Source organism: Xyrauchen texanus, chromosome 31 (genome assembly GCF_025860055.1).
Source record: "Xyrauchen texanus isolate HMW12.3.18 chromosome 31, RBS_HiC_50CHRs, whole genome shotgun sequence".
In the NCBI taxonomy this organism is placed as follows: Eukaryota; Metazoa; Chordata; class Actinopteri; order Cypriniformes; family Catostomidae; genus Xyrauchen; species Xyrauchen texanus.
This window is the reverse complement of record NC_068306.1, coordinates 19963909-19991653: the sequence shown is the minus strand read 5'-3', so window position 1 is coordinate 19991653 and position 27745 is coordinate 19963909. Positions and strand designations below refer to the sequence as shown.

The 27745-nt window shown below is 40.6% G+C and overlaps 1 protein-coding gene across 1 annotated transcript in view; it reads left to right on the top strand.

Annotated features, from left to right (window-relative positions):
• The window catches only part of tenm2b (teneurin transmembrane protein 2b), a 148961-nt gene that overhangs the window by 66519 nt on the left and 54697 nt on the right, over nucleotides 1-27745 (top strand). The window contains exons 6-8 of the mRNA XM_052099838.1: nucleotides 20933-21138; nucleotides 23165-23360; nucleotides 24988-25089. Coding sequence (XP_051955798.1) covers nucleotides 20933-21138; nucleotides 23165-23360; nucleotides 24988-25089 — 504 coding nt within the window. The remainder of the gene's footprint in view (nucleotides 1-20932; nucleotides 21139-23164; nucleotides 23361-24987; nucleotides 25090-27745) is intronic.

Genomic DNA, 27745 nt, shown 5'->3' with positions numbered 1-27745 from the left:
GCAATAGCATTCCTCACCCAATGTGACATAGTCTGCTTGGTAGCGGCCGCCCCCCTGTTGCGGCCCCCATAACAGACAAATAATTGCCCTGACTTACGCCACTGGCTAGTGCGGTGGACATAAGTCTGAAGGGCACGGACTGGGCAGAGTCCATGAAGTCTTTCCTGCTCCGGCGTTAAAAACGGCGGGGAACAGAAGGCTTTCAGCGTGACAGGATGTAGTTTTGAAAAAGGCACCTTAGGAAGATAGTCAGGATGAGGATGCAGAATAGCTTTGGCCATACCTGGGGCAAATTCTAAACAGGGTGGAAAAAACAGACAGAGCCTGTAGATCCCCAATCCTCTTAAGAGAGGTAATCGGCATAAGAAAGACCATCTTGAGAGTCAGAAGTCTGTCAGACGCTGACTCTAGAGGTTCAAAGGGGGTCTCAACCAGACCCTCCAGGACTATTGCTAAGTCCCATGAAGGAGTTCTGGTCCTAACAGGAGGCCTCAGTCGCATGGCTCCACGAATGAAGCGAGCGAGTAGAGGATGCCTCCACAAAGGCACCCCGTCCATCAAGGCGTGGCAAGCCAAAATAGCGGCCACATAAACCCTGAGAGTAGCGGGGTAGAGGGAGCCCTAGCACTAAGAATGGTCTCGATAACCTCAGGTGACAGCCCTGTCTCCCTCAGTTGCTACCCTTCAGGGGCAAAACATGAAGTTTCCACAGTTCAGGCCGGGGATGAAATATCGTCCCCTGCGCCTGAATCAGAAGGTGCCTCCTGTCCGGAATCGCCCAAGGCGAGCCGTCAAGGAGAGATATTAGCTCCGAGAACCATACACTGTTCGGCCAGCACGGCGCTATCAGTAAGAGGCAAGACCCTTGCTGGCAACTCTGGCCAAGACTCCCGGGAGCAGAGAAACCGGGGAAAAACGCTAACCCTAATAAGCCCTAAGGGCTAGTCCCTTGGATAAAATCCCCTGGCATTTAGCCACAGCTGAAACGGTCTCATATGGAGCAGGCCCAAAGGGATCACCGTGGATGCAGATGCCATGAGACCTAGTATTTGTTGATACTGGTGAACAGTGCAACCTTGACCTAGCCTGAGTTTGCTCAGGGTGTTCTGAATGGACGTGATACAAGCGGGAGATAACTGTGCCTGCATCGTGATCGAATTCCATATAACCCCCAGATAGGTGATTCCCCGGTTGGGAGAGAGAACGCTCTTTGCGTCTCAAACCCGGAGAAACCAGATGAGCTAAGACAATATCCCTGTGCTGAACTGTCAGTTCTTGGAGCTGCGCTAAGATCACCAAGTCAAATATGTAATTCAGAATGCGGATGCCCCGGAGTCGCGAAGGAGCCAGTGCTGCATCCATACATTTCGTGAAAATGCGGGGTGATAGGGCTAGGCTGAATGGAAGAACCCGATACTGGAAGGCTTCCTCCCTGAAAGCGAACCTCAGGAACTTCCTGTGCTGTGGCAGAATTCCAATATGGAAATATGTGTCCATGAGATCAGCCAATCGTAATGTTGGATCTGAGACACGACCGTCTTGACAGTTAGCATCTTAAACTTGAACACCCTGACCAAGCGGTTCAAGCCTCAAAGATCTAAAATCGAACCACGCCGTTGAAACGCGGAGGGCGGCGAGCAAATTTAATTATGTAGCCTCTTTCTACTGTGCTCAGAACCCACATAGAAATGCCTGGCAGAACTTTCCACGCTGCCAGGTTCTCTGAGATGGGTATCAATTTTGACACTTCCTGATGAGGGGATGTCGAGTGTTCTGCATCCTGGATAAAGGCAGGAAGCAATGGTACACCCAACTCTTTGTTGGAAGCCTCTGTCACCCGAAACACCAAAGGCGGCGGGAGTGAAGAGGTTTCGTGAGGTATCGGGAGGGCCGAAGTGGATGGTACACGCACCCTGTCCCGAGAGGAACCACCCCCACAAGGCTGAGGTCCTTCTTCGGGGGCTGCTGTCCCCAGTCTTTACGAGGGGGAGCACGACTCGCCACGCTCTGCCTAGCAGAGTCGGGGCAGAGCCTCTCCGTGCTGACTAAAGCAGACATAGACTGACCAATGGCATGGTCTGTCTGCTTGGTCGCATGGAGAGATAAATCTGTGGCCCGACGAAGTTCAGAAAAGGCTTCTTCGTCAAGCTTTGCACTCAGGTCTTTCAGTAGGTCAGCCTGGTACACTTGTAACACGGCCATGGTGTGCAGTGCAGCACCAGCCTGACCTGCTGCTTGGTAAGCCCTCCCCACTAGTGTGGAGGTAGTCCTGCATGGCTTAGTGGGGAGAGCGGGTTTCTTAAGTGATGATGCCGAACCCGGTGAGAGATAGCCCGCAAGCGTCTCTTCGACCGGCGGCATCATTGAATACCCCGTGTCTCAGCACCCACGATAGTCGAGTATAAAGACGTTGAGGGTACCTGAACACGGAAGTATATGTGTTCCTCCATGAGTGAGAAAGCTCGTCATGGAGATCATCAAAGAAAGGAAGGGACTAATATAGCGTTCCCTTGTTTTTTTTTTTTTTTTACTATTATTTGTTTTTTTTGGCCACCAGACAGAAATCTGTCTTATAGTTTGGAGCGTTTGGGGGGTCTCTTGTTCGCGTGGCCAGTCTAGCTGTAGTCTGGCCACAGCCCGAGTAACCACCTCGAGTAATTTCTCAGCCGCTTTATTATTATGCATGAAATGTACAGAGGTTCAGCACCCCCCTCGTGAAAAGAAGAGGCGCCGAGGCGCGCTTCAGCTTACGAGAAGGATCAGCTGGATCTGGGGACAGAGAGCGAGTGATAGGGACGGACCTGTCTCTCGCTCCTCAGCCAAATATATGTGAGAGCCCCACGATGAAAGAGTGGGCGCTGACTCCCGGAAGTAAGCGAGCGCAAAGCATTTAGTCCGAAAGTAGGTCACAATGCACGTACTCACCCTGCCCCAACGCGAGAGCAGCATGCTCTTCCCCCAAACAAGCAAAACAAAATTGATGCGTGTCCCTGACAGTCATAGAATGTTGACGAGGAAACACGCATCGTTTGCTTTGCTTCTCCGACATTTTTCCACCTTTTTCTTTTCTATTTTATGTGTATATATATATATATATATATATATATATATATATATATAGAAAGAGGGAAAGGAGAAAAGGTTCACTGTGCACTGCCTAACAAATTCTAAATCCTAGCAGAGGAAAGGAAGTTTCTGACAGGCTTGAGAGACACACAGCACAGTTTGCTCTGAAGAAAATGGATCTGACGAAACGCTGGTGATGCGTCTATTTATAGCCTGGCCACAGATGCATCTAATGATCTCACCAGCCGAGGCTCTACATTTCCGGTCAATGTTCATTGACGTGTTACACACATATTCACAGCTGGTGAATGCAGGATTATTCCCAAAAGCGCTTAGCAATGCGCAGCATCTCGTTCCGCTTTTTTCAGGGAACAAGGGTTACACATGCAACCCGAGACGTTTTGAGGAATGAAGGCTATACAATGCTTGAAATTGCCAAAAAAATAAATAAATGTCATACAAAAGGTGTACACTACAGTCTTCAAAGACAAGGACAACTGGGTCTATCAAGGACAGAAATAGATGTGGAAGGCCAGATGTACAGTACAACACAACAAGAGAATAAGTACAGCAGAGTCTCTAGTTTGAGAAATAGACGCCTCACATGTCCTCAGCTGACAGCTTCATTGAATTCTACCTGCTCAACACCAGTTGAGCAGGTACAACAGTAAAGAGAAGACTCAGGGGGGCAGGCCTTATGGGAAGAATTGCAAAGAAAAAGCCACTTTTGGAACAGAAAACAAAAAGAAAAGGTTAGAGTGGGCAAAGTATGACATTGGACAACAGGTAATTGGAAAAGAGTATTATGAATCTTAACCCCTGTGACGAGGAGGAGGGCGGGGCCAGGCCGTGACTATGCATGTCAGGCCCCCAATCGGGCTAGTCAGTCGAGGAGAGGGATAAGTGCAGTGGGATGCGGCAGTTCGAGAGCTGCTGTGTGCGTTTTTGTTGTGTGTCTTTTTGTTTAATTAAAATGATACTTTGACTGTTCAGCCAGTTCCCGCCTACTCCTTTCCCGACATTTTTCCACCTTTTTCTTTTCTATTATATATATATATATATATATGCATGTCAGAAAGAGGGAAAGGAGAAAAGGTTCACTGCGCACTGCCTAACAAATTCTAAATCCTAGCAGAGGAAAGGAAGTTTCTGACAGGCTTGAGAGACACACAGCACAGTTTGCTCTGAAGAAAATGGATCTGACGAAACGCTGGTGATGCGTCTATTTATAGCCTGGCCACAGGTGCATCTAATGATCTCACCAGCCAGGCTATAAATTCCAGTCAATGTTCATTGATGTGTTACACACATATTCACAGCTGGTAACAATGCAGGATTGTTCCTAAAAGCTCTTAGCAAAGCGCAACATCATAGTGAAGCTTTTTGTAAAGGGAACAATGAATGACTGAAATTTCTTTTTTGCCATTTTTGACCTAATATTGACCATAAGACATGCTAGTCTATTGCATAATGTAGCAACTCAAAAATAAACACAAAGACAATTTTAAGCTTCGTTTAACAAACCAAATAACTTTCAGCTGTGTTTGATATAATGGCAAGTGATTTTCTAATACCAAATTAGCAATTTTGCATGATTACTCAAGGATAAGGTGTTGAAGTGATGGCTGCTGGAAATGGGGGCTGTCTAGATTTGTTCAAAAATTACTTTTTTCAAATAGCGATGGTGCTGTTTTTTACATCAGTAATGGCCTGACTATACTTTGTGGTCAGTTGAATGCTACTTTGGTGAATTAAAGTACCAATTTCCTTACAAAACAGCAAAATATGTACATTATTCCAACATTTGGCCAGTGTATATTTTTTATACTTTTGGAAGCGTTCATTGCCGCGTAGAGTTGCACTTGAATGGAAAGGTGGTGCAGAAGCCGAGAGAGACTCTGCATGTAGAGTCTGATAAGGCTCTGCCAACTGATTTTTTTCCAACAACACAGTCGACGGTAAATGTCAGCAAGCACCTTGAGTCTTTGCCAGCCTGCGAGAAAATCACACCTTTACAAAACAGTGAAAAGCCACAACTGTCTGTCTTTTCTGCTCAAGTAATCCCCACATTTAACATCAAGTTTAATGTCTCATTTGTTTTTCATTGTTAATTTCGCAGGTGTATTTGGCTTCGGCTTTGCTTTTAGTTTTTGTGTACTTTTCTGAGCCTGTTTTTGCCATGATACTGTCAGGCATTCTCTCACATACAAACACACACACACAATATACACAGTGCACTTTATGTGAGTGTGAGTTGGAATATTTGTGTTTATATCTTGTGTGCATTGGCCTGCAAAGTGTTCCAATTTTTTGGCAATGGTGTTCAACAACACTTGCTGTTGAATATATCTGACAGCCACAGGTTACTTTTGTGTCTGCACTGGCACTAAACCCATAACTATCATCATCACATATATGAGATACAAAACAGAATCTCTACTGTAATGTTTTTTGCCCTAATATTCAAAATTTTGTTCCAAATGTGGAAATCAGAAGGATTGGAAAAAATAATGAATATCTTGGTCTGTCTTCTCACTACAATGGCAGTTGATAGTGACTCAATTTACAGCTGAAAAATAAACCAGAATTTTGGTTTGTTTCTCACTAAAACCAATCATATGTTTCAGAAGACTTGAACATATGACACATGAAATAAATGGACTACTTTAATGATGGTTTTGGGTAAAATTTTTAAGATTAGAAGTAAGGTACTATCCACTGCCATTGTATTGCATTGAAGCAAGGGGATCGTAATTAGAAATTTTTATTTTTTTCCACACAATACAGAAAGTCTTTTGATTTGGAATGACTTTGTAAATTATTACAGAATTTTCATTTTTTAATGACCTGTTACTTTAATTTCTGACCACTTGCTCACAGACCCACACACACACACATATGTGCACACACACAGTCCTGATCCAATATGGGCTGCACCACATAAGAGCCAAGGTTTGCTCTTTTCATATTTTTAATCCGTATTGTTTGTTTAATATTTTATATCAGTGATATAAAACTATCTTCAACAAACACAGATGCAGTCTAACATCGATTATAGAAGAGACACCTTTACTTTGGAGCTGGACTGCATGGTCATCCACTTTCAGAATTCCAACTGTGTAAACCTGTGCCATCATTATAGCATTATCATGTATTTTCCATTTTGGATGGTTGTTCCAGGGTACTTCTTTCTTGTCATTCTAGTGACATTTCAGCATTCCTTGCCTGGATGTGGGTTGCTAGGAGACATGTGTTTCAGTCCTTATGCAGAAGGGAGTGGGGAGGGTTAGGGTTCTGAATGGGGCAAAGCGATTGCGTCTGACTGTCATAAGGCCACTGTGACTAATCCGGACTAATTGGCAAAAGAGGATGAAAGAAGCAGATGAAAGAAGGAGAGATAAATGATGAATGTCTAAAGGCTTAATGAAGTAGTCCGCTGCCCATCCCTCTCCTCATACACCCCGCTGCATATGTGGACACAGCGGTTAGCCAAGTGTGTCACATTCTGTGCGTATGAACATCAGTTCACAACTGACCACTCAGTGGTCAGTTGTGCAATCCAGCAGTCTGATATTTCTAAATACAATGCACTTTGCAGGCTAAACAAATTATCTTAACTCAGTCAATATATATACATCAACACACCATAATAGAGTTCATGTCCATGTATTTATTTGGTGTGTAATTGTGTAATAAGCAGGATAATGAGCAGTCAGACACTGATTTTCACAATATAAACTACAAAAGAACATAAAAGAACAAAACGGATGTGGAATTCAGTCGTTTCTGGCATCTGCACTATTTCTCCTCGCCTAATAATGAAATAATTTTATGTCTAATCACTTATTTGGTAGGTAGTTATTTAATAATAACCCCATCTTTACCATAAAAAATAAACCCCTTTGGGGTGATACAACCACTGAAGTCTTGACCTCCCTGTCTGGGTTTATTTTGCAATAATGACTTGCTGACGGTAGATTGTTTACTTATTATTGCTTAATATTATTTCCCCCTACCACATGGCCTTGATTACATCAGCAGGTGAGAATGTTATTATGAAAACAAGCATTTTCTTTAAAATAACATTCACTGATGAATCATGCACAATCAAACTGTGGACAGTAATTTGTTGGGCCTCATGTAAACAAATACATGCATGTATATATATATTGGTGGTTTGGGGGCTGTGGGAAAAAAAAGGGCTGTACTTTATAAAAGTTTGGGAACCACTGCACTAGAACAATTTAAACAGCATGTTTTGTATGGTATACTGACGTTATTTCCCATTTGTGGCCATTAGTGCTCCATTCAGTTGCATTCAGATAAGAGTGATGTGAGCACGAAGTGTAATGACTCACGATTCCAGCATCCTACCAATCAAACAATGATTAATTTATGAAAACTAGTCAAGGCTCCGTCAGGCCTGTGGTAACACATGTCAGTCAAAGCCACTCATTGTTTGTCCATTTACTGCTGCTGTCTGTCAGCATGAACTTTAACTGTCACCTGCCTATTTTATAATTGTCTCGACCTGGTAGCCTCATCACACACCGCCTCTGCCCATGTGGGTATGTAAACATACACAACAATCAGTCACACACCTACACACTCGGAGATGTTAGAGATTCTCTGTCTCTTGGAGATAATATGTTCGCCAGCCAATCTCTAACTCGCAGCCCTCTGCCGCCTGCCAACTCAAACTGACACACTTTTCCGTACATGTCTGAAGCTGATTAAAATGACATTCATTTTTACTTTTATGTTTACTTTCCCCTTTATTCCATTCTTTCTGACTTCTGCCTAATATTAACGTCACTGAGTGACAAGGGAGTAAAATAAGGCTTCGATTACAGCTGCGGTTGGATATGTGTGAATACGTGTACACATCGATCACGGGACAAAGATCATGGTGTCAATCAAAGCATCAGCCTTTTTGCTCATGCACATTTTATTTGTATTTGACATAGAGAGGGAAAAGAGGTGAGTTTGCTTGCACACGCATACTGTGGAGAGTGATTGTTGTGCTCAGAGTTTTTGACAAGCCGAGTGTAATAGATTAGATCCATCTCGTAATGCAGTTCAAAATGCCCACACTGTGTGTGTGTGTGTGTGTGTGTGTGTGTGTGTGTGTGTGTGTGTGTGTGTGTGTGTGTTCTTAAACTCACAGACTTTGCATGCCTGTAGCAACATCCATGATTTTGTGTGTGCTTACATGTGTGGCAGTTTGGGGCACGTTTTATCTAAGTATTGGGAGTTTTCCCTGGATAATTTAAATGTTTTTTGGTCAACAATCAAGATGGAGACAGCTGATGTAATCAGATAGAGCTGGTTCCCGGGGTACTGCAGTTCAATGTAGTCTTTCATTTATATTCGTAGCAGCAGAACTTGTGCGACTCAAATCAAAACACATATCAAAGGCACACACACACTCAAAGGAGAACAGCAGCAGTAAAAACATTTTCACCTCCAACAAGATGCTGATTGTGTCTATGTGCACATTTCTTCAAGTCTTTGAAAGTGAGATGAGTGTTTTGTTTTCAAGAAAGGTGTTGTAGGTTCGGTTTGCAGACATTAATCACACCTGCTGGCCTTCTGTAACATCACTCAATGATTGCCACGAAATGAGGTTGGGTTGCATCAGGTTGATTGAGGTGCAATGGTGAGTGAGTGTGCGTACACATGAGCTCCACAGAGACACAGCACATTCATTTAACAAATGTTCAAGAGACAGTGGGAGAGATCATGCTTTGGAGCTCCAGGAATAGAGCTCCTATCCTCTCGTCTTTTCCCTGGTGAGCTTCCCTCTCCCTGGGCTTGCCAACCATCTCGCTGCCTTCTGACCTCCCACTCTTTGTAGATGGACTTCAAAGCCGCTTCAAATTGAGCGATTTGTTTGCATTTTGCTGGAATGGTGCCTGTTTTATCCATACATATCCCTCATGGGTATAAATGCAACAAAAGGCCTGATAAATAGTTAAATGGTGGGCAAATATTGGTGGATCTGATTTCGAGTATTTGGCAATGAGCTGCAGTCCAGCATGTTTCGTATAGCTGACAGTACTATCTGTTTAGTGCCATGCTCAATTTCCAGGCATCTCTCATGCTGTCAGAAGTGAGTCAGCTCTCTTGTGCTGTCATTCCGCCATCATGAGCTCATGGAGGAGATGAGCAGACTTACTCGCAGCTTCCCTTGCAAACCCCCTTGTCTTCAGTGTTCAGAACCCTAGCTGTGGTCAGCGCTTTTCATGCCTTAGCTCAAAGTGATTACATCAGTGTGTTTATTCACACAGTAATTAAACTTCTGAGATAATTTACTCATCGCCATGTCTTTACAAAATGGTATAACTTTGTTTATTTTTCTTTATATCTGAAGATATAAAGAAGAATGTCCTGAGTATTCTTTTCTATACAAAAGAGAATCCAAAGTGAAATGGATTGCTGTGAACTGTATGCTAATGATTGGCAGTAAACAATACATTGTATTCTAAAGCTGCTTTTTATATTGTCTTATTAATGATTATCTCTTCTGCCACAAGAATGTAATGTATTTTAATTATCTGAATATTTTTTATTGTTGTTTTTAAATATTTAAAGACAACTATGTATCATTATTTCATCATTATATATTGAATTATATTTATATGAGGGGCTTTCTCAGCAAATATTTGTATATGCGATTAATCGCGATTAATTAATCGGGACACCATGTAATTAATCTGATTAAAATTTGTAGCCCTAATATATATATATGTATATACAGTATCTCTCAAAAGTGAGTACTCTCCTCACATTTTTGTAAATATTTGATTATATCTTTTCATGTGACAACACTGAAGAAATGACACTTTGCTACAATGTAAAGTAGTGAGTGTACAGCTTGTATGACAGTGTAAATTTGCTGTTCCCTCAAAATAACTCAACACACAGCCATTAATATCTAACAGCGGTTGCTAGCAGTTTCCAGCACTGCTTTAACCCTCTTGGGCATGGAGTTCACCAGAGCTTCACAGGTTGCCGCTGGAGTCCTCTTACACTCCTCCATGACGACATCACAGAGCTGGTGAATGTTAGAAACCTTGTGCTCCTCCACCTTCCGTTTGAAGATGCCCCACAGATGCTCAATAGGGTTTAGGTCTGGAGACATGCTTGGCCAGTCCATCACCTTCACCCTCAGCATCTTTAGCAAGGCAGTGGTCATCTTGTAGGTGTGTTTGGGGTCGATATCATGCTGGAATACTGCCCTGCGGCCCAGTCTCCGAAGGGAGGGGATCATACATGTTGGCATTCATGGTTCCCTCAATGAACTGTAGCTCCCCAGTGCCGGCAGCACTCATGCAGCCCCAGACCATGACACTCCCACCACCATGCTTGACTGTAGGCAAGACACACTTGTCTTTGTACTCCTCACCTGGTTTCCACCTCACACGCTTGACACCATCTGAACCAAATAAGTTTATCTTGTCTCATCAGACCACAGGACATGGTTCCAGTAATCCATGTCCTTAGTCTGCTTGTCTTCAGCAAACTGTTTGCGGGCTTTCTTGTGCATCATCTTTAGAAGAGGCTTCCTTCTGGGATGACAGCCATGCAGACCAATTTGATGCAGTGTGCGGCGTATGGTCTGAGCACTGACAGGCTGACCCCCCACCCCTTCAACCTCTGCAGCAATGCTGGCAGCACTCATATGTCTATTTCCCAAAGACAACCTCTGGATATGATGCTGAGCACATGAACTCAACTTCTTTGGTCGACCATGGCGAGGCCTGTTCTGCGTGGAACCTGTCCTGTTAAACCACTGTATGGTCTTGGCCACCATGCTGCAGCTCAGTGTCAGGGTCTTGGCAATCTTCTTATAGCCTAGGCCATCTTTATGTAGAGCAACAATTATTTTTTTCAGATCCTCATGAGGTGCCATGTTGAACTCCCAGTGACCAGTTTGAGGGAGTGATGACACCAAATTTAACACACCTGCTCCCCATTCACACCTGAGACCTTGTAACACTAACGAGTCAAATGACACCAGGGAGGGAAAATGGCTAATTGTGCCCAATTTGGACATTTTCACTTTGTTGCCAGCGTTTTAGACATTAATGGCTGTGTGTTGAGTTATTTTGAGGGGACAGCAAATTTACACTGTTATACAAGCTGTACACTCACTACTTAAAATTGTAGCAAAGTGTCATTTCTTCAGTGTTGTCACGTGAAAAGATTGATTGAGATTGATAGCCTGAGGGAAAAATATTGTTCTTGTGCTTGATGGTTCTGGTGCTCAGTGGTCTGTAGCGCCATCCAGAAGGCAACGATTCAAATAGGTAGTGGGCTGGGTGAGTGGGATCCAGAGTGATATTTCCAGCTCTTTTCCTCTGTACTCTGTACAGTTCTTGAATGGAGGTCAGTGGGCAACCATTAATCCTCTCAGCAGTCTGAACTGTCCTTTGAAGTCTTCTGATGTCATAGCTGCACCAAACCAGGCAGTTACTGAAGTGCAGAGGACAGATTCAGTGACTGCTGATTAGAACACCACTCAGCTGGTGAAATAAGTTCAACCTCTGCTGGGCCTTTTTCAAAATGGAGTCAATGTGGGTCTCCCACTTCAGGTCCTGTGAGATGGTAGTGCCGAGAAACCTGAATGACTACACTGCTGCCACAGTGCTGTTTAGAATGGTGAGTGGAGTCAGTGTTGGGGTGTTCCTTCTAAAGTCCACGATCATCTCCGCTGTTTTGAGCGTGTTCAGCTCCAGGTTGTTTTGACTGCACCAGTGAGCCAGCCATTCAACCTCCCTTCTGTATACAGACTCATCAGCATCTTGGATGAGGCTGATGACAGTAGTGTCATCTGCCAACTTCAGGAGCTTGACAGAAGCAGTCATTGGTATACATGGAGAAGAGTAGTGGGGACAGCACACATCCCTGGGGGGCAACAGTGCTGATTGTACATGTGCTAGAAGTGAATTTCCACTGTCTCACAAGCTGCTGCCTGTCCGTCAGAAAGGAAAGAGTGTTGGTGTAATTTAGTCCGGAAAATATCTGGGATCATGTTGTTGAAAGCTGAACTGAAGTCGACAAAAATGATCCTTGCATATGTCCCTGCTCTGTCCAGATGTTGCAGGATATGATGCAATCCCATGTTGACTGCATCATCTACAGACCTGTTTGCTTGATAAGAAAATTGCAGGGGATCTAGAAAGGGTCCAGTGATGTCCTTCAGGTGGGCCAACACCAGTCTCTCATTATTTTATGACCACGGACGTCAGAGCGACATGTCTGTAGTCAGTAAGTCCTGTGATTTTGGGTTTCTTTGGGACAGGAATGATGATGGAGCATTTGAAGCAGCGTGGAAATTCACACAGCTCCAGTGATCTGTTGAAGATCAGTGTGAAGATGGGGGCCAGCTTGTTAGCACAGGATTTTAGACAAGTGGGTGAAATAACATCTGGCCCTGTGCTTTCCTTGTCTTTTGTTTTTGAGACATGGCACACCTCCTCTTCACAGATCTTAAGTGCAGGTTGAGTAGCCGAAGGGGGGAAGAGGGGCGTTGCAGGAGGTGTTGATGTTTGCGTGAAGTGAAGGTCAGAGCGGGTGTGGGGTGTGAGACTGGGCCTTTCCAATTTACAGTAAAACACATTCAAGTCTTCAGCCTGTTGTTGGTTCCCTACAGTGTTGGGGGATGGTGTCTTGAAGTTAGTAATTTAGTTCAGAGCACTTTTTTCTCTCAGTCTATACTACAGGTTTAGCTGATTTTAGTTTATGCCTGTAGGTTGGAAGATGTACCAGACAGTGATCAGTTAGAAGTGACAGTTAGAAGGGAAGATGTAGACTTAGGTGAAACAGAGGAATTCTATTATCGTCCATGTCCCCCTCTGTCCTTCTTTATTTCTCTCACCTTTTCTTTCCCTCTTTCTTTCTCTCCATCCTTTATGTTGGCAATATTATTCATCGCTTTGAAGAGGTAAATTATACATAGAGATTACATAAAGTGAGATGCAGCAACCTTTCCTCTTAATAATTAATGCTTATTGCACAGACCGAAAATGTTTGATTAGCAAATAAAAGTGTACTATAGCGACCACAATGTTAAAGAAACATATCTGGTTAAACAGAAGTGAAGCTCTGTCGACAGTATGCAACTTGGTGTTTACCACTGAAAGAAAACTGACTTGTTTTTACAATGTTGTCCTGGAAACTTTCTTTTGCGAGTGCATTTCTGTACACTTTAAAAAAAAATTCAAACTGCTTTATGAGTTGAAGTTATTTTCTATGGTTTTCAGCAGCATGCCACAGATGATGTCAATATAGCTTCACTTGTACAGTATTTAACATCAAATATTCCTTTAAAGGAAGCTCACCCCACAATGAACATTTTGTCATAATTTATTAAAATATCTTTTGAACATCCCAGCCCGTTTTTTCAGTACAATGGCAGTTTATAGTGACTCACTTTAAAGTTAAATAATTTAACAGTATAATCAAAGTAGTCTATGCAGTTTGTGTGTCATATTTCAAGTCCTTTTGAAGGATTGAAACTGTAAACATACTATTGCACAAACTAAACTTATTTAAATTCATTAGAGTGTGACATACTTTTTACACTTCAAATTTATATAGATTGTGAAATGTTGTGTGCAATAAATGAATTTCTGCCTCTTTTGCTCATCCATGGTGGGGAAAAAGTTAATTCATCCTCTACTTTGTTGTGAAATCTGGCTTTATTCTCATTATGTTGACCGCAGTTACTATAACACTAAAAGGAAAAGTGACGCTGAAATGCTATTCAGTGATATTTAAAGGTTCATTGATTTTCTTCACATGTGATCAAATTGCCCAAGCCTTGACGGCTACTGGCCCTTACTACCCCCTACTGCCCCTGCTAACAATTCAAAGAAACCATGATTTAGATGTTCCCACCATTACACTTCAATTCTCTAAAGAAATAGCTTTTAAGAATTTCTCCAAAGCACAGTTTAGTGTAGCAAGCTGTCCCAAGTCATAACAGGCCGGAAGGAGAGAAAGCAGGAGGGGCTGAGGAAAAGGGGAAAGTGAAGGTGAAAAGAACAACAAATCACTGAGTGATAAGGCTGATTAGAGGATGGAATGATAAGATGCAATGATGAGAAATAGTGTTTTTGTGACAATGGAGGAGCTGACATCAGAGCAGCTAAAAGCCTGTAGGAGTCAGCTCTTTCTTTGGACCCCTCTACAAGAGAATGATAAGACGCCCTCAGTAGACATTCTGCAGATAAAGCAGGAGGGAGGAAAAGACAGAGTTGGCATTGATTTTGCATGGAGGAGATTTAGGAGGAACAAGGGGCAGAGGTGAAATGTTATAGTTGATACTGAAAACATCAGCATTCTCTCACAATATGTTGTGTGTGAGTGAGTGAGTGAGTGAGTGAGTGAGTGAGTGAGTCCACTCATTTCCCCTGGGGACATGAGCATCTCACCCGTAATTTCCTCCAGCACAACTTCCTAACTTTCTCTAATCATTATCATATCTTTATACATGACTTGGCATATTTTAATATTTCTTACTGAGGGATCTTTACTGAATCTAATCAGTCTCTAAAAAGTCTTGGAAGCAGTGAAGCAGTGAAGCAGTGATTATAGTGCATATGGGGTGCAGAGAGAAATGTAGGCACTTAGCCAAACTCCCCTCTAGCTCAGGAAAAAAAAAGTATGACAAGAAAATTGTGAGAATTTTTTGGCATCTGTCACTGACTTTAAACTATTTTCATTTTTTTCTAAGACAATTTTCTTGTCCTCTCACACCTTACTTTACAGTATCAAGATAGATGTCACTTGCTTCCTGACATCTCATTGTTTGGTGTTTGACATTTTGTCTTCTGCATGTTCTACCAGCTCTGCCTGACATATTCATATCTACACCGAGTTTAGCATTCCTGTAGCGGTTTGGATTAAACCTAGTCCATCTAAACCTGTCTGGGCACTGAGCCCAAACAAAGCACAGACTGTAGTCAAAGTGGCATTGGCTATAATGAGTGTATTTGTATGCTAAAGTCTCCTCTGTCAGCGAGAGTTATAGTTGTATGGGTGTCGCAGACTCTCGGCTGTCGGGATGTGTCATCCGTGGGTACATAAAGTGGTTGGAAGGTGTAATGTAGTGTCATGTTCTATTTTTTAATTCTCTCTCTCTCTCTCTCTCTCTCTCTCTCTCTCTCGCTCTCATGCACACACACACACACACACACAGCTCTTAATCTGCTTGGCTTGAATTGGCGGCTGAAGCCCACTGAAGGACATCTAGTGAACACCGGCCTCAGCATGAGTATACCTGGCATCGGTGACGTCGCAACAGTGCCCTCCGGAGGCAGAGGTAAAAGCCAGAAGCATGAGATAGAGCCAGGAATGTTTTACAAAAAAATGAAAATTCTGTCATTGTTCCAAACCTGGATGCTTTTTTTGTTCTCCGTGGAACAGAAAAAAGTGAAATTTTGAAAAATCTTTATACAGCGTTTTTCTATACAATGACAGTTAATAGTGGCCATGCCTGTCAAACTCCAAAAAGGACAAAATAACACCATAACAGTATCCCATATGATTTCAGCATTATATTCCAAGTCTTCTGAAGAGATATGTTCAGAAACATTCATTGTTTTCAGAGTCTTCCCCTCTGCCAAAACTATCAAATAAAAAATAAAAAAGCATGAAATATGTGTCGTGTCAGGTATGACATCTGGTACCAATGACAGTTGGTATCATTGAAATCTAACCTGTGCCATGCGTACGATTTGGCACGAGGGTGAGTAAATGATAACCGAATGTAAAGTATTCCTTTAAAGACAAAAGTAAAATCCAAATGGACACTATTTACTTATTTAATAAATGCCCTTTTAATCAATTATTTTATAGGGCACAGTTCATTAATGCACAAAATTTTTTTCTTATACTTTCATCAACATTGAATTAGTTGCATGTGCAAAGTAAAATAATATTCATCTGTATTATCTTAGCATAACGTTCCCAATGCATAATTCAATTCTGATGGCTAAAATCAAGTCAAACATTGAAATATTTGATGGACAAATCAAGGTTTGTGAATGCCATCTCATTTTGTGTTTAACTGATCTCTGCTGCAGTGGTGTACAAGATTACTATTGCTAATGCAGTAAATTCAATAATTGCTGAATGTAGTCAATGTTGTTATACCACATGTTAGTCTCAGGCTCCATAAGAATCATCTGAGATCTAGTGACTGCCCTTTATAATAAATTGGCACAGTGCATTAGTGTAAAATCACAGTTTCACTTTACTTATTCTCACCACGACCTTTGATAAACGTGGTTATTTAGATCAGACATTTTGGATCTCAATGAAACTTTAGTTATTGCTTCAAAACTGTGGCTAACTCTCACTGGCTCAGACTCAAAGAGACTCCCCTTCTGTTCTGCGTTCACCTCAAATGATTTATCATTATCAGTGTCTACACGTTCAGATGATAACGACTGCAGCTGACCTTTAGGGAGTGCTGGTATTGACATCCTTCACACAGAGAACAGGTTCCTCTCCCTTTAGATCAGTGTAAGACAGTGCTTCCTCAAGGAAGAGAAAACACACTGCTGAAAGCATTATAAAATGAACACAAATTTTTAATACATAAACATGCAATTTACAAGTATTGGCTGCTAGGGCTGGGTATTGAAGCAGATATCCCAATCCAATTAAATTCTGATTCACAATTTTTCAATTCTGATTTTTCCTTTTGGTCACATTTTGGCATTTGGGCATCATTTAGACCACATTTTGGCTTTTTAAAAACGAACAAGTGAATGTTTTCAATCAATAAATAAGATATTATATTTCACATATGATTTTTGTTACATATTTATTGCTAAATTGCATAATTTGTACTATTTACAGGTATTTACATTGATTTGTTGAACACGTGCTAAAACCGGTACTGCCTCTTAATCAAAAACCAGCATTTCGGTAAACAGTGCCTTTAGATGAGCACCAGTTAACTAGAGAGGATCAGAATGACTTTACCTCATCTGTGCGATGCATGATTAGAATTAAATGTTTTTTTGTAGTTGTTTTTGATCAACAACTGAGTGTAAAGAACAGAAATGGTATTAAAAGAGACATTATTCAGTGACAAATGGGTTGCGTGGATCTCATCTTTGGACACACGTTACACGGAACAACTTTTACACTCAACATGCTGTGAAAAGATCTCGCTGCTGAACACATCACAACTAAACCACACAATTACTGGTGGCCAGTTGCCAAATAGCCCATATTCACTTTAGATACATAATTTGGTTGCAACTGTGAGAGATTTATTGTGCATTTATTGTGGGTTGTGCATCAAGTGATTTTATAATATATAATATAGATCTTGTGATTTGAGAATTTATATAGAAGATTGTTCAAATGAAGATCACGATTAATCAGAAAAAAACTATATTTTTACTCACCTCTATTGGCTACGTTCACACAGTCCATTTTTGTGATTGACAACCACATTTATTTACAGGTCTGATAACATATAACAGCTTACAGTAGCAGTTTGAATGGTGTCTGTATGAATGAACAACCAAAGTCACAACCATATTCTAAAAGCTGTAACCATAGTGACAGTGACTAAAAGATGGTGACGTCCATAACAGTGGCATGTCTTAACACAATTGATGCCATTTTATTAAACAAATGGGTCCGATCGTGGCATGAGTCCATCCATCAGATCATAATTAACCAAAAGCTGCTTTGAATGATTTTTAACCAAATTCAGAGTGCAGCTTTTGTGTCGCGTGGCTTGTGCCCGTGAGCAGCCTGTGGAAAACAGTGGATGGATATCGGATCACAAGCAGATAATATCTCCATCTCTATGAGTTAACGAAACCCCACATGAATCACACGAGACACATGCGTGTACAGTGCAGTGTGTCTCTCACGTTATATGATGTGACTAACAAATAGTTGTCCAGTATGGTTCTGTTCACACAGCATAAGTTTGCTGAGAATGCAGTTGTGAGACCTGATAATTTGCGGGTGTCAGTTCGGTTATAGAATGCGGTTGTCACTCTCGTAGATAACCGAACTGTGTGTGAATGTAACTGTATTAAGCACTCAATACAGGTCTGACAACCATATTCTGCTGCTGTGTGAACATGGCCTTTGAGTATAACTAGCGTTTGAATGTTTGGATTCTATTTGGATTCTGTGTGGACCTGCATTTCACTCCAATGGCACTTAATTAGGCCATGTCCACACTAAAACAGTTCAAAACTCAGTTTTCCATTTCCTAACATCCCTATTTTTCAAAGTATGCAGTGCTAGAGAGTATTTTTAAAAAGTCTAAATTGATAGTGGAAGAAAATATCATTCCAGTGTGCATGAGAGGTGTAAACATAGCAAAATCGATGCATTTTCAAGCGATTATTTAAAATCAGTGATCAGTGTGGTTGTGGCCTTAGAAAGATAACAAAAGAAACACGCAAAGCTCATGTCTCAAAACCCCTACAATAATACGTCAGGGTTTTAGAATATGTAGATGTAGGTAATGCATTACGAGATGACATCTCTTGACTGATTCTACTTGGAACTGTTCACCTCTTCAGACTCGGGAATGTTTTGTTTTTATAGCAACGTTCAAAGTTAATAAGGATCCATGTCTGGCTTTGTTGTTGATGTCACTGTAAGATTTTTTATGGTTCTTTATGATTGTTACTTGTCAGACTGTACAATATGTCAATATATGTTACTATATGTCAGACTGTTTGATACACATGGTAGCCAAGACTGTGGTCCCAATTGTCCCAAATCAGTTTGAGCGGTGCAGAATGGGAGTGAAATGACGTGATTTTGCCTGGAAGGTTGTCAGCATTTTCTCCCACTCCAAAACCCACTCCATCATGAGCATAACATATGTTAAAAAGAAAGATAGATTTTGTCAAATAAGCCTATAATAAGAAAGAGATAATCACAATTTCAAGTGCTTTCTGAAAATTACAGATGTTGAGGATGAACGCAAGTGTGGGGAAGGAATTACCATAAGCAAAGATATATCATGAAATTTTTAAAGATACGTAGCTAGAAAACTTGACATAATGCTCCATTCACACAAGTAAAAGGTAGGTTACTGTATGTCAGTTGTATGTAAGTTGTGAAAAGAAAATGTGATTATTTATTATTATTATCACTTATTTTCATTTAAGTAGCATTTAATATATTTAATTAGTGAAATTATTCTTTCTTATAGTTGAAGTGTTAAAATCTTCAAGTATTTTCGGTTGGCGCTGTTTTGGCGACACAATATTAGGCAGGTGGTTTTAATGTTGTGGTTTATCAGTGTATATCCTGTTGTCTTCTGCAGAATAAGAAAGTCATAAAGGTTTGAAATGGCATGAGGGTGAGTAAATTCTGACAATTTTCATTTTTCTGTAAACTCTCCCTTTGACTGTTGAGGTCGTTGTCATTTTCGATAATTTTACATGGCATCACGACTTCCCAGTCAGAACTTTAATGAAATTTTGAGTTTTCAACTTGTAATTACGAGTTCAACAAAGACGTGAACATTTGGAAAAATGTAATTTGTGTGAATTTATGTGAACTCACTATTAGTCCTCACTACTAGTAGTAAAACATGACAGAGCTAGTCAACTCCAGACTTAACTAGGCAGACCAACAATACCAAGATCTAGGAAAGAAAAAGACCCCTTTTTCACTGGCTCTGATGTGAGCAGTTCTGGATGGCTGAACTTGTGCCGAGTGAGTGAACTTTATAAAATGATTCCTTGATTGGCCTGAAGATGTTCCAGAGCAAAACTCTTCCCATGTACACTCTCCAGGGGACTATTTCTCTATCCTACTTTTTTTTAGTTATTTCTGTGCTTCCCCATTTTTCTCTTTTTGTCTTGCTCACTTTCACCCTCTCTCTCTCTCTCTCTCTCTCTCGGTCTCAGTATAGTGCTCTCATTCAGCACAACTCTGTCTATCCATACTGTCTATCTCTTTGTTAATGAGTTAAGGTTGGTGTGGCTCTTACTCATTGCCAGACTTGGCAGCTTTAACTTGGCAGCTTTAACGTGTGTGTGTGTGTGTGTGTGTGTGTGTGTGTGTGTGTGTGTGTGTGTGTGTGTGTGCAGGCCCATTCCAGACCATTCTGGCACCCTAGGCATGATCCCTATCCGTGGGGCCCCTGTTCAGAGGGGGTATTTGGGGAGCGTGACAGCGGCCTCCTCTTTGATGCCACAAAGCGTCATCTATGCTTAGATATGGCCCTGTGTGTGTGTGTGTGTGTGTGTGCTCCTGCAAATAGAGGGCTTGATCCATTTAGGGAGCCTGTTTTCTCGATCACTTGTTTAAATGCAGAGGGTTTTACCAGGCAGGGAAGTAGATTGTCTCTGCTTATCAGGGCACATCAAACACTGAGAACAGCAAGTAGACAGTTAGCACCAAGCACAATTGTGTTGCACTGACCCTTCAGATACATTAGTGTGTGTTGCCTCCCTTTTGCTCTGTTGTTTTCTGTTGGAGCTTGCTGCGATCTATCTACGCTGTCAACATGGCAACAGTTTTCTCTCTAGAGACCACACTTAGCAGGTATTAGGGTGTGTGTGTGGTGTGTGGCTAGCTCTGTCATAATACAGTGGTAGTATGATCTCATGGGAGAAGGCAGGGTTTGAGTAAGGGTTGATGACTTTGGCAGCCTACACTGCACACTCATTAGTGCAGAGCTTTGTCTCAGCGGAATCACATGTTGATTTTTCTTTTTACGCTCTGCAAATATTTTCACACAGAGCAGAGAATATTCCCTTTCCTCCATACCTTTGAAAGTCTTTCTTTGTCTTCCTTTCTTTATCAAACAAATCCTGTATCTTGTCTCCCCTCTCGGCCTCCGTTGTCTCAGGGCCGTGGGTGCTGAAGAACAGCAGTATAAACAGCGGGGAGCTTGAGCTGGGGCAGCGTGTCAGTCAGGACGTTCCTCCAGGCGTCTTCTGGAGGTCCCTGCTTCACCTACGTCAGCCACACTTTCTTAAGTTCAACATCTCCCTGGGCAAGGACGCGTTGTTTGGGGTCTACATGCGGAAAGGCCTGCCTCCATCACACGCTCAGGTGAGCAAATTCCCAGCATGTCTGTTTCTTCCAACAGGCCATGTTCTAGAAGTTTGTAGCATTTAAATAATTTTTCTCTATATAAAAATATCTCTGGATTCTCTTTAGTCCAATTATAAGATCAGGGTTTCTTGCACCAAAAACCATAATTTAGTTTGGGTGTCTTTTAACAGGTATTAAAAATTTGGGAAAAGATATACGTCAATATACGTTCAGCTAATTGTTTCATTGTCCCTCCCACATTTAAATGTATAAATTAAAATTAACATGTGATGTACAATGGCTCAGTCCAATATAAATTCTATTTGAGCTCCAGCTGACATTTAAATATTTAAATATCAAATAATTTGGGGGGTCTTCTAGAATAGGCTTACTTTACTTTACGTACTTGCTTTAATGTTCAAAAAACACATTATTTTTCTCATACTGTACATTTCTTTTTCCTGCTCTTCATACTCTGGCCGAAATGCTCTGATTTACCTTCAGTCTCTTTAAAGTCCCCCTTTCCGAAAAGCCCAGTCTGCTCTGATTGGTCAGCTGGTCTAGTCTGTTGTGATTGGTCAACCACATAGAGCATCTTTTGGAATGTAATGCCCCTTACCATAACCGAGTTTCAGCACCCGAGTCTTCCTGAGCAGCAATAAACACTGGGTGTAGCCGACCTTTTTTCGTCTGAGATATGAACGGAGAACAGAGGCTTACTCCTGGTTTAACATTACCGGGGTATTAGAGAGTTAGTGAGCAAGTTACCCTTGGACTACCGTGGATAGTAGCCTTAACATGACAGCTTTTAATTATATAATTATATAAGACTCTTGAGATCGACCATTTAGTTACACAGTTTTAGGTGGCCCACAGCTGGCCCACGGCTGAATAGTAAACCCTTACAAAACCATAACATTGCATAGCAAGTTACATAAAATGACGTAAAATGATAATTTGTAAAAATAAATCCATCTCCACAGTTGATCACTATTCATGATATTAAGGATTAACCTTCTGGGGTCGACGGACGCGTCTTGCTGGATATTTTCGTCATTACAACTTAAAATACTCCGTCATTTTTGGGTATACAGATAAGTGTAAGACATCATTAGAGACTATAAAGGGTCTACTTTTATTTGTGTACACTCACAATAACAACACAATCTTGTGCTTTTGTAAAATAAAGAAAATAAAAAGGGTGAGCTTTCAGCAGTCTCTGTCTCCACGAGCATATTTCAGAAACACGTCACTAAAATGAACTGAAACTCCGCAAATTCTTTTCACTCAAACATGAAACATATGTCTAAAGAAAGCTTAAAATGTCTACTTTTAAATAAAACTATTCCAATTTAAAACAAATATTCTCCTGCAATGCAATCTGAAACATAGCGAAGTACAGTTTTTAGATTTCCTTTTAGATTTAAACAGAATGTTTTTGCTATTGTGCCTTTTAAGACATCTGTAAATGTTATATTTGACTAACCTCTGCATATCAGTGTAGTTCACACATTCATTCATTTGGACAAGTTGCTAAATCCTGAATAGGCATTGATTTCTAAATGAAGTGGTCATCTGTTAATGTGCTCATTTGACATCATAGTTTCAGAAGGACCCCTTTTTAATGGTTTGTGTAGACTGGGGAAGAAGCTTTACATTGTGAAAGAGTATGTCTCTATAGTACATTAAACTCTTTCTATTTATTAAAGAACAAGAACAGCCTTTTTTATCTATGATATGTCGCCTTAAAAAGTAAATTTTCTTAATCCCCATGAAGAGATCATCATTGTGGATGGGCTTTTTGTGTTTGTGACTTAATTATATAACTGCATATTTTCTGTAGCATTTTTGCACTTGTCACATTTCAGAGATGTTTAATTTATAGATTTTGATGTAATTCGACTTTTTGGATTGTCATGGCAATGTTGAAAGTGAAAATGAAGCTGACATGTCTGTTGTCTGCTTGTCTTGCTGATTGTTTTTTTCCTCTCTTCACCTCTCTTTCTCTCGCTCTTGTTCTTTCTCTCTGTTGCTCTTTTTGCAGTATGACTACATGGAGAGGCTGGATGGAAAAGAAAAGTGGAGCGTGATTGAGTCTCCTCGTGAGCGGCGCAGTATTCAGACCGTAGTCCAAAACGAGGCTATCTTTGTGCAGTATCTGGACCCCGGCACCTGGCATCTGGCTTTCTACAATGATGGCAAAGAGAAAGAGCCTGTCTCATTCAGCACTGTAGCATTAGGTACACACCTCAAGCTTTTATTTACACACAAGGTTCAGCATTTAAAAGGAAGATAGTCAAATTTAAGCTCAGCTATTTGGTTACATGCTTTTTAGAAGTTACTTTTCAATCAAATAGCCTGACAGTACCCATAATCCACCCCTTAAACTTGTATTATGTTTCAGTGTGAATATGATCAGCAAAGAACGGAGATGTTTTCATGGCTTTCACTGTAAATTCATCTTCAGGCCAATCAAGGAATCATTTTATAAAATCAAAGGACCACTGATTTTAACACTGAAATATTTACTCTTGAGCAGAAGCAGGCCTGGACTGGTAATCTGGTATACTGGGCACCTTCCCGGTGTGCAGACAAATTTTGGGGCCGATCAGGGGTGGAGTGGCCATCGGGAGAACCGAGCGGGCTGGTGGGTAGGCCGCGAAATGGGCCAAATGCGGGCCACAAAATGGCTGTCTGTGTTGGAGCTTCAAAAGAAAAATCTTCATTCACTTGCATTTTAAGGACCTACATATCTAAGAGATTTTTCAATTTTTCTTCAAATGTGTTCTGGTGAAGAAAGTCATACCTGGGATATCATGTGGATGAGTCAATAATGAGAGAATTTACATTTTTGGGTGAACTACCCCTTTAATGTCGATCGCTTTGGGTGAGAAACCGATCAATATTTAAGTCCTTTTCACTGTAATTGTTTACACTCCAATGCGCATCCATGAGGGGAATCAGTTCAGCTGTCTCTTGTGTAATGTAAGCATGTTAGCATGTTCACACAAGAACTGGCACGATACAACCAGAAGTGCTGCTTGATTTGTTTACACGAGAGCGCTGTTCACGAGCTTCATTGGTTTTGCAAACCTGCAGGTTTGTCAAATTGATCAATTTAAAGGATTTCTAGACATTTGTTTCTGAAAAACAAAAAATGCTGCAAGGAAGGCAAGTCTAAAATCTGTTGACTGAAGATGTTGCAGTGCAGAACCAAGATTGTGAGCTATATACATTTTCTGTTTAAGTTCATTATGGGTTTACAAAACTAAAAGGAAAATGTCAGGCACAGAAATAAAATTTTTCATAAGACAGCAAGTATAAAGATGTGTGCATTTTTAATGAAAATGAATCTGATTGAGTGACAGTCGTCATTACATCCCTTGCTCTTTAAAGAGACCAACTGTAAAACTGTAAGCAGGAAAAGGCCTGCTTACTTAGTTTCTGCTTTACTATTCAGTTTGACAAGAAATACGCACATACATTCTGCTGCTCTAGAGGTCTCAAAATCATTGAAGATATGGAGATCAAATCCACGCATTTCTTCTAGCTACCATTCATTTGATAGAGTTGATTTAAATAACACGTATGATTTATTGTAGCCATCATAACATTATATTTCCCATAAGGCTTTAGTAAACTTTGTCTCAGTAATTTTGGCATTGCCTCTGAACAGAAAATAATGCTGGCTGAAAGTTCAAATTGCACCATTCTGTGTAAAAGATTATATCACAAAACTCATGACAGTTCGTAACATTGTGATTTTGCTTCAGCCGACAGCGTTTAAATAGTCTTCAGGATTTTCTCCCATTGATAACTGAGGGTTGTAAAATTTGTTCATCTTTCTATCCTCATGTCTCGTCTCAGAATCTGTGGAAGAGTGCCCCCAGAGTTGCCATGGCAACGGAGAGTGTATGTCAGGAGTGTGTCATTGCTTCCCAGGGTTCCATGGCACGGACTGCTCTAAAGGTACCATTTACTTTCACATTATGTTGTACATGTTTTCTGTTGCAACTTCTGTCAATACATTGATTTGATAGTGACATAGAAAATCAATATTCAAAAATATGTATAATAGCATATTGTTTAAAATACATTTCTGGGCACTCTTTGAAATGTATTTCATAAATGGTCAGAAATGTTCATCAGACTTTGACTATTATAGGAAAAGTAGACAAACATTGATTTGTTTCATATTGGTAATTAAAATTGAACAGTGCATCATTGTGTCATTTAATTCTTAGTTGCTAGGTAACCTTTGGCTTTACATCCAAATCTTTATACATAAATTATATATACATACAAATTGAAATTGAGTTTTGATCTTGTGCTTAAAATGTTAATTTCCTATGGTATGTTGACATTTTCATGGAATTGCCCTACTAATAATTTCATAGCTAATGTACTAAACTTTAATTCTAGCTATTATTGGTGCATGTGCTTCTGGTATAGTTGCATGAAACATTCGTCATAATCTTTCCCAGAATTCAGCATTTGACATCAAATCATCTGTTATAATCATCGCTGTACATAAGCTCTAATAATTTGTCCTAACGGCTCTATGCTCTCATATCACTCTGAGATCTAGATGAATGAATTACTACATCACTGATTAATTTAGTCTCAGTTATGCCCTATAAAGTCTGATGCATTTGTTGGCTTTACTGTGAAAGAAAAATATTTTTCAGTTATGGTATCTTCTCAGAGGAGGCTTCAGACAGATAGTGTGTGTATGTGTGTGTGTGTGTGTGTGTGTGTGTGTGTGTGTGTGTGTGTGTGTGTGTGTGTGTGTGTGTGTGTGTGTGTGTGTGTGTGTGTGTGTGTGAGCGTGTATTTATCACTTTGTGGGGACCAAATGTCCCCATAAGGATAGTAAAACCCGAAATTTTTGACCTTGTGGGGACATTTTGTCGGTCCCCATGAGGAAAACAGCTTATAAATCATACTAAATTATGTTTTTTGAAAATGTAAAAATGCAGAAAGTTTTCTGTGAGGGTTAGGTTTAGGGGTAAGGTTAGGTTTAGGGGATAGAATATAAAGTTTGTACAGTATAAAAACCACTATGTCTATGGAAAGTCCCCATAAAACATGGAAACACAACATGTGTGTGTGTGTGTGTGTGTGTGTGTGTGTGTGTGTGCGCGTGTGTGTGTGTGTGTGTGTGTGTGTGTGTGTTTGAGCGTGTATTTATCACTTTGTGGGGACCAAATGTCCCCATAAGGATAGTAAAACCTGAAATTTTTGACCTAGTGCGGACATTTTGTCAGTCCCCATGAGGAAAACAGCTTATAAATCATACTAAATTATGTTTTTTGAAAATGTAAAAACGCAGAAAGTTTTCTGTGAGGGTTAGGTTTAGGGGTAGGGTTAGGTTTAGGGGATAGAATATAAAGTTTGTACAGTATAAAAACCATTATGTCTATGGAAAGTCCCCATAAAACATGGAAACACAACATATGTGTGTGTGTGTGTGTGTGTGTGTGTGTGTGTGTGTGTGTGTGTGTGTGTGTGTGTGTGTGTGTGTGTGAGCAAGCCTACCTGAGGCTATAGACTGCTAGTTTATTACTGTATTTTATTACTATAAGTGCCATCTCCACTGAGTAGCTGATACTGCTGTTGATAATGCCTCTGAATCTCTCTTTCTTGATTACACAAGACATGGTCAGGTGTTAGCAGCATATGCAGGAGAGAATGCACAGCATTAGTACTGCCTGTGTCTGTGAAAAGTAAACATTGTAAGGGAAAAAAGAAGGAAATAAATATTTGCATGTAACCCTCATGTTGTGTTTGGATAATTTTTGACCCATTTAAGAGTTAAAAACTGTGAAAAATATATTTAGTAAAAATGCCAACAAACAATTGGGGTTCAAGACCAAGGGTTATCATAGTTAACGAAAACTAAAATTAAAATAAAAACGGAAATTTCTTAAATCCAAAATTAACTAAAATATAAAAGTTCTTGAATTAATTTCAGTCTTAGTTTAGTTTTAATTTTGGGCAATGTTGGACACTTTTTAAAATTGTGCATGTATTGGCACTTTTACTTATAATCCAAACACACATAACCTGACATTATATCTTCGAAGAAAGCTTAGGATGACCCGCATCTCAGAATAGCATTCTGAAATTCTGTTCTTCTCACCACAATTGTACAGAGCGGTTATCTGAGTTACCTTAGACCTTGTCAGTTCAAACCAGTCTGGCCATTTTCTGTTGACCTCTCTCATCAACAACGCATTTCCATCCACAGAACTGCTGCTCACTGGATGTTTTTTGTTTTTGGAACCATTCGGAGTAAATTCTAGAGACTGTTGTGCATGAAAATTCCCAGAGAATGGTCAAACTGTTTCGTATTGAAAAAGTCTATGGTAACTCAGATAACAGCTCTGTACAATTGTGGTGAAATTATGCTGGTTGGCGCAGTTTTGGCAGCACGAGGGGGACCTAAACAATATTAGGCAGGTGGTTATAATGTTTTGCCTGATCGTGTGTATGTATATATCTACTGGCGGCCAAAAGTTTGGAATAATGCACAGATTTTGCTCTTATGGAAAGAAATGTATACTTTTATTCACTAAAGTGGCATTCATCTGATCACAATGTATAGTCAAGACATTAATAACGT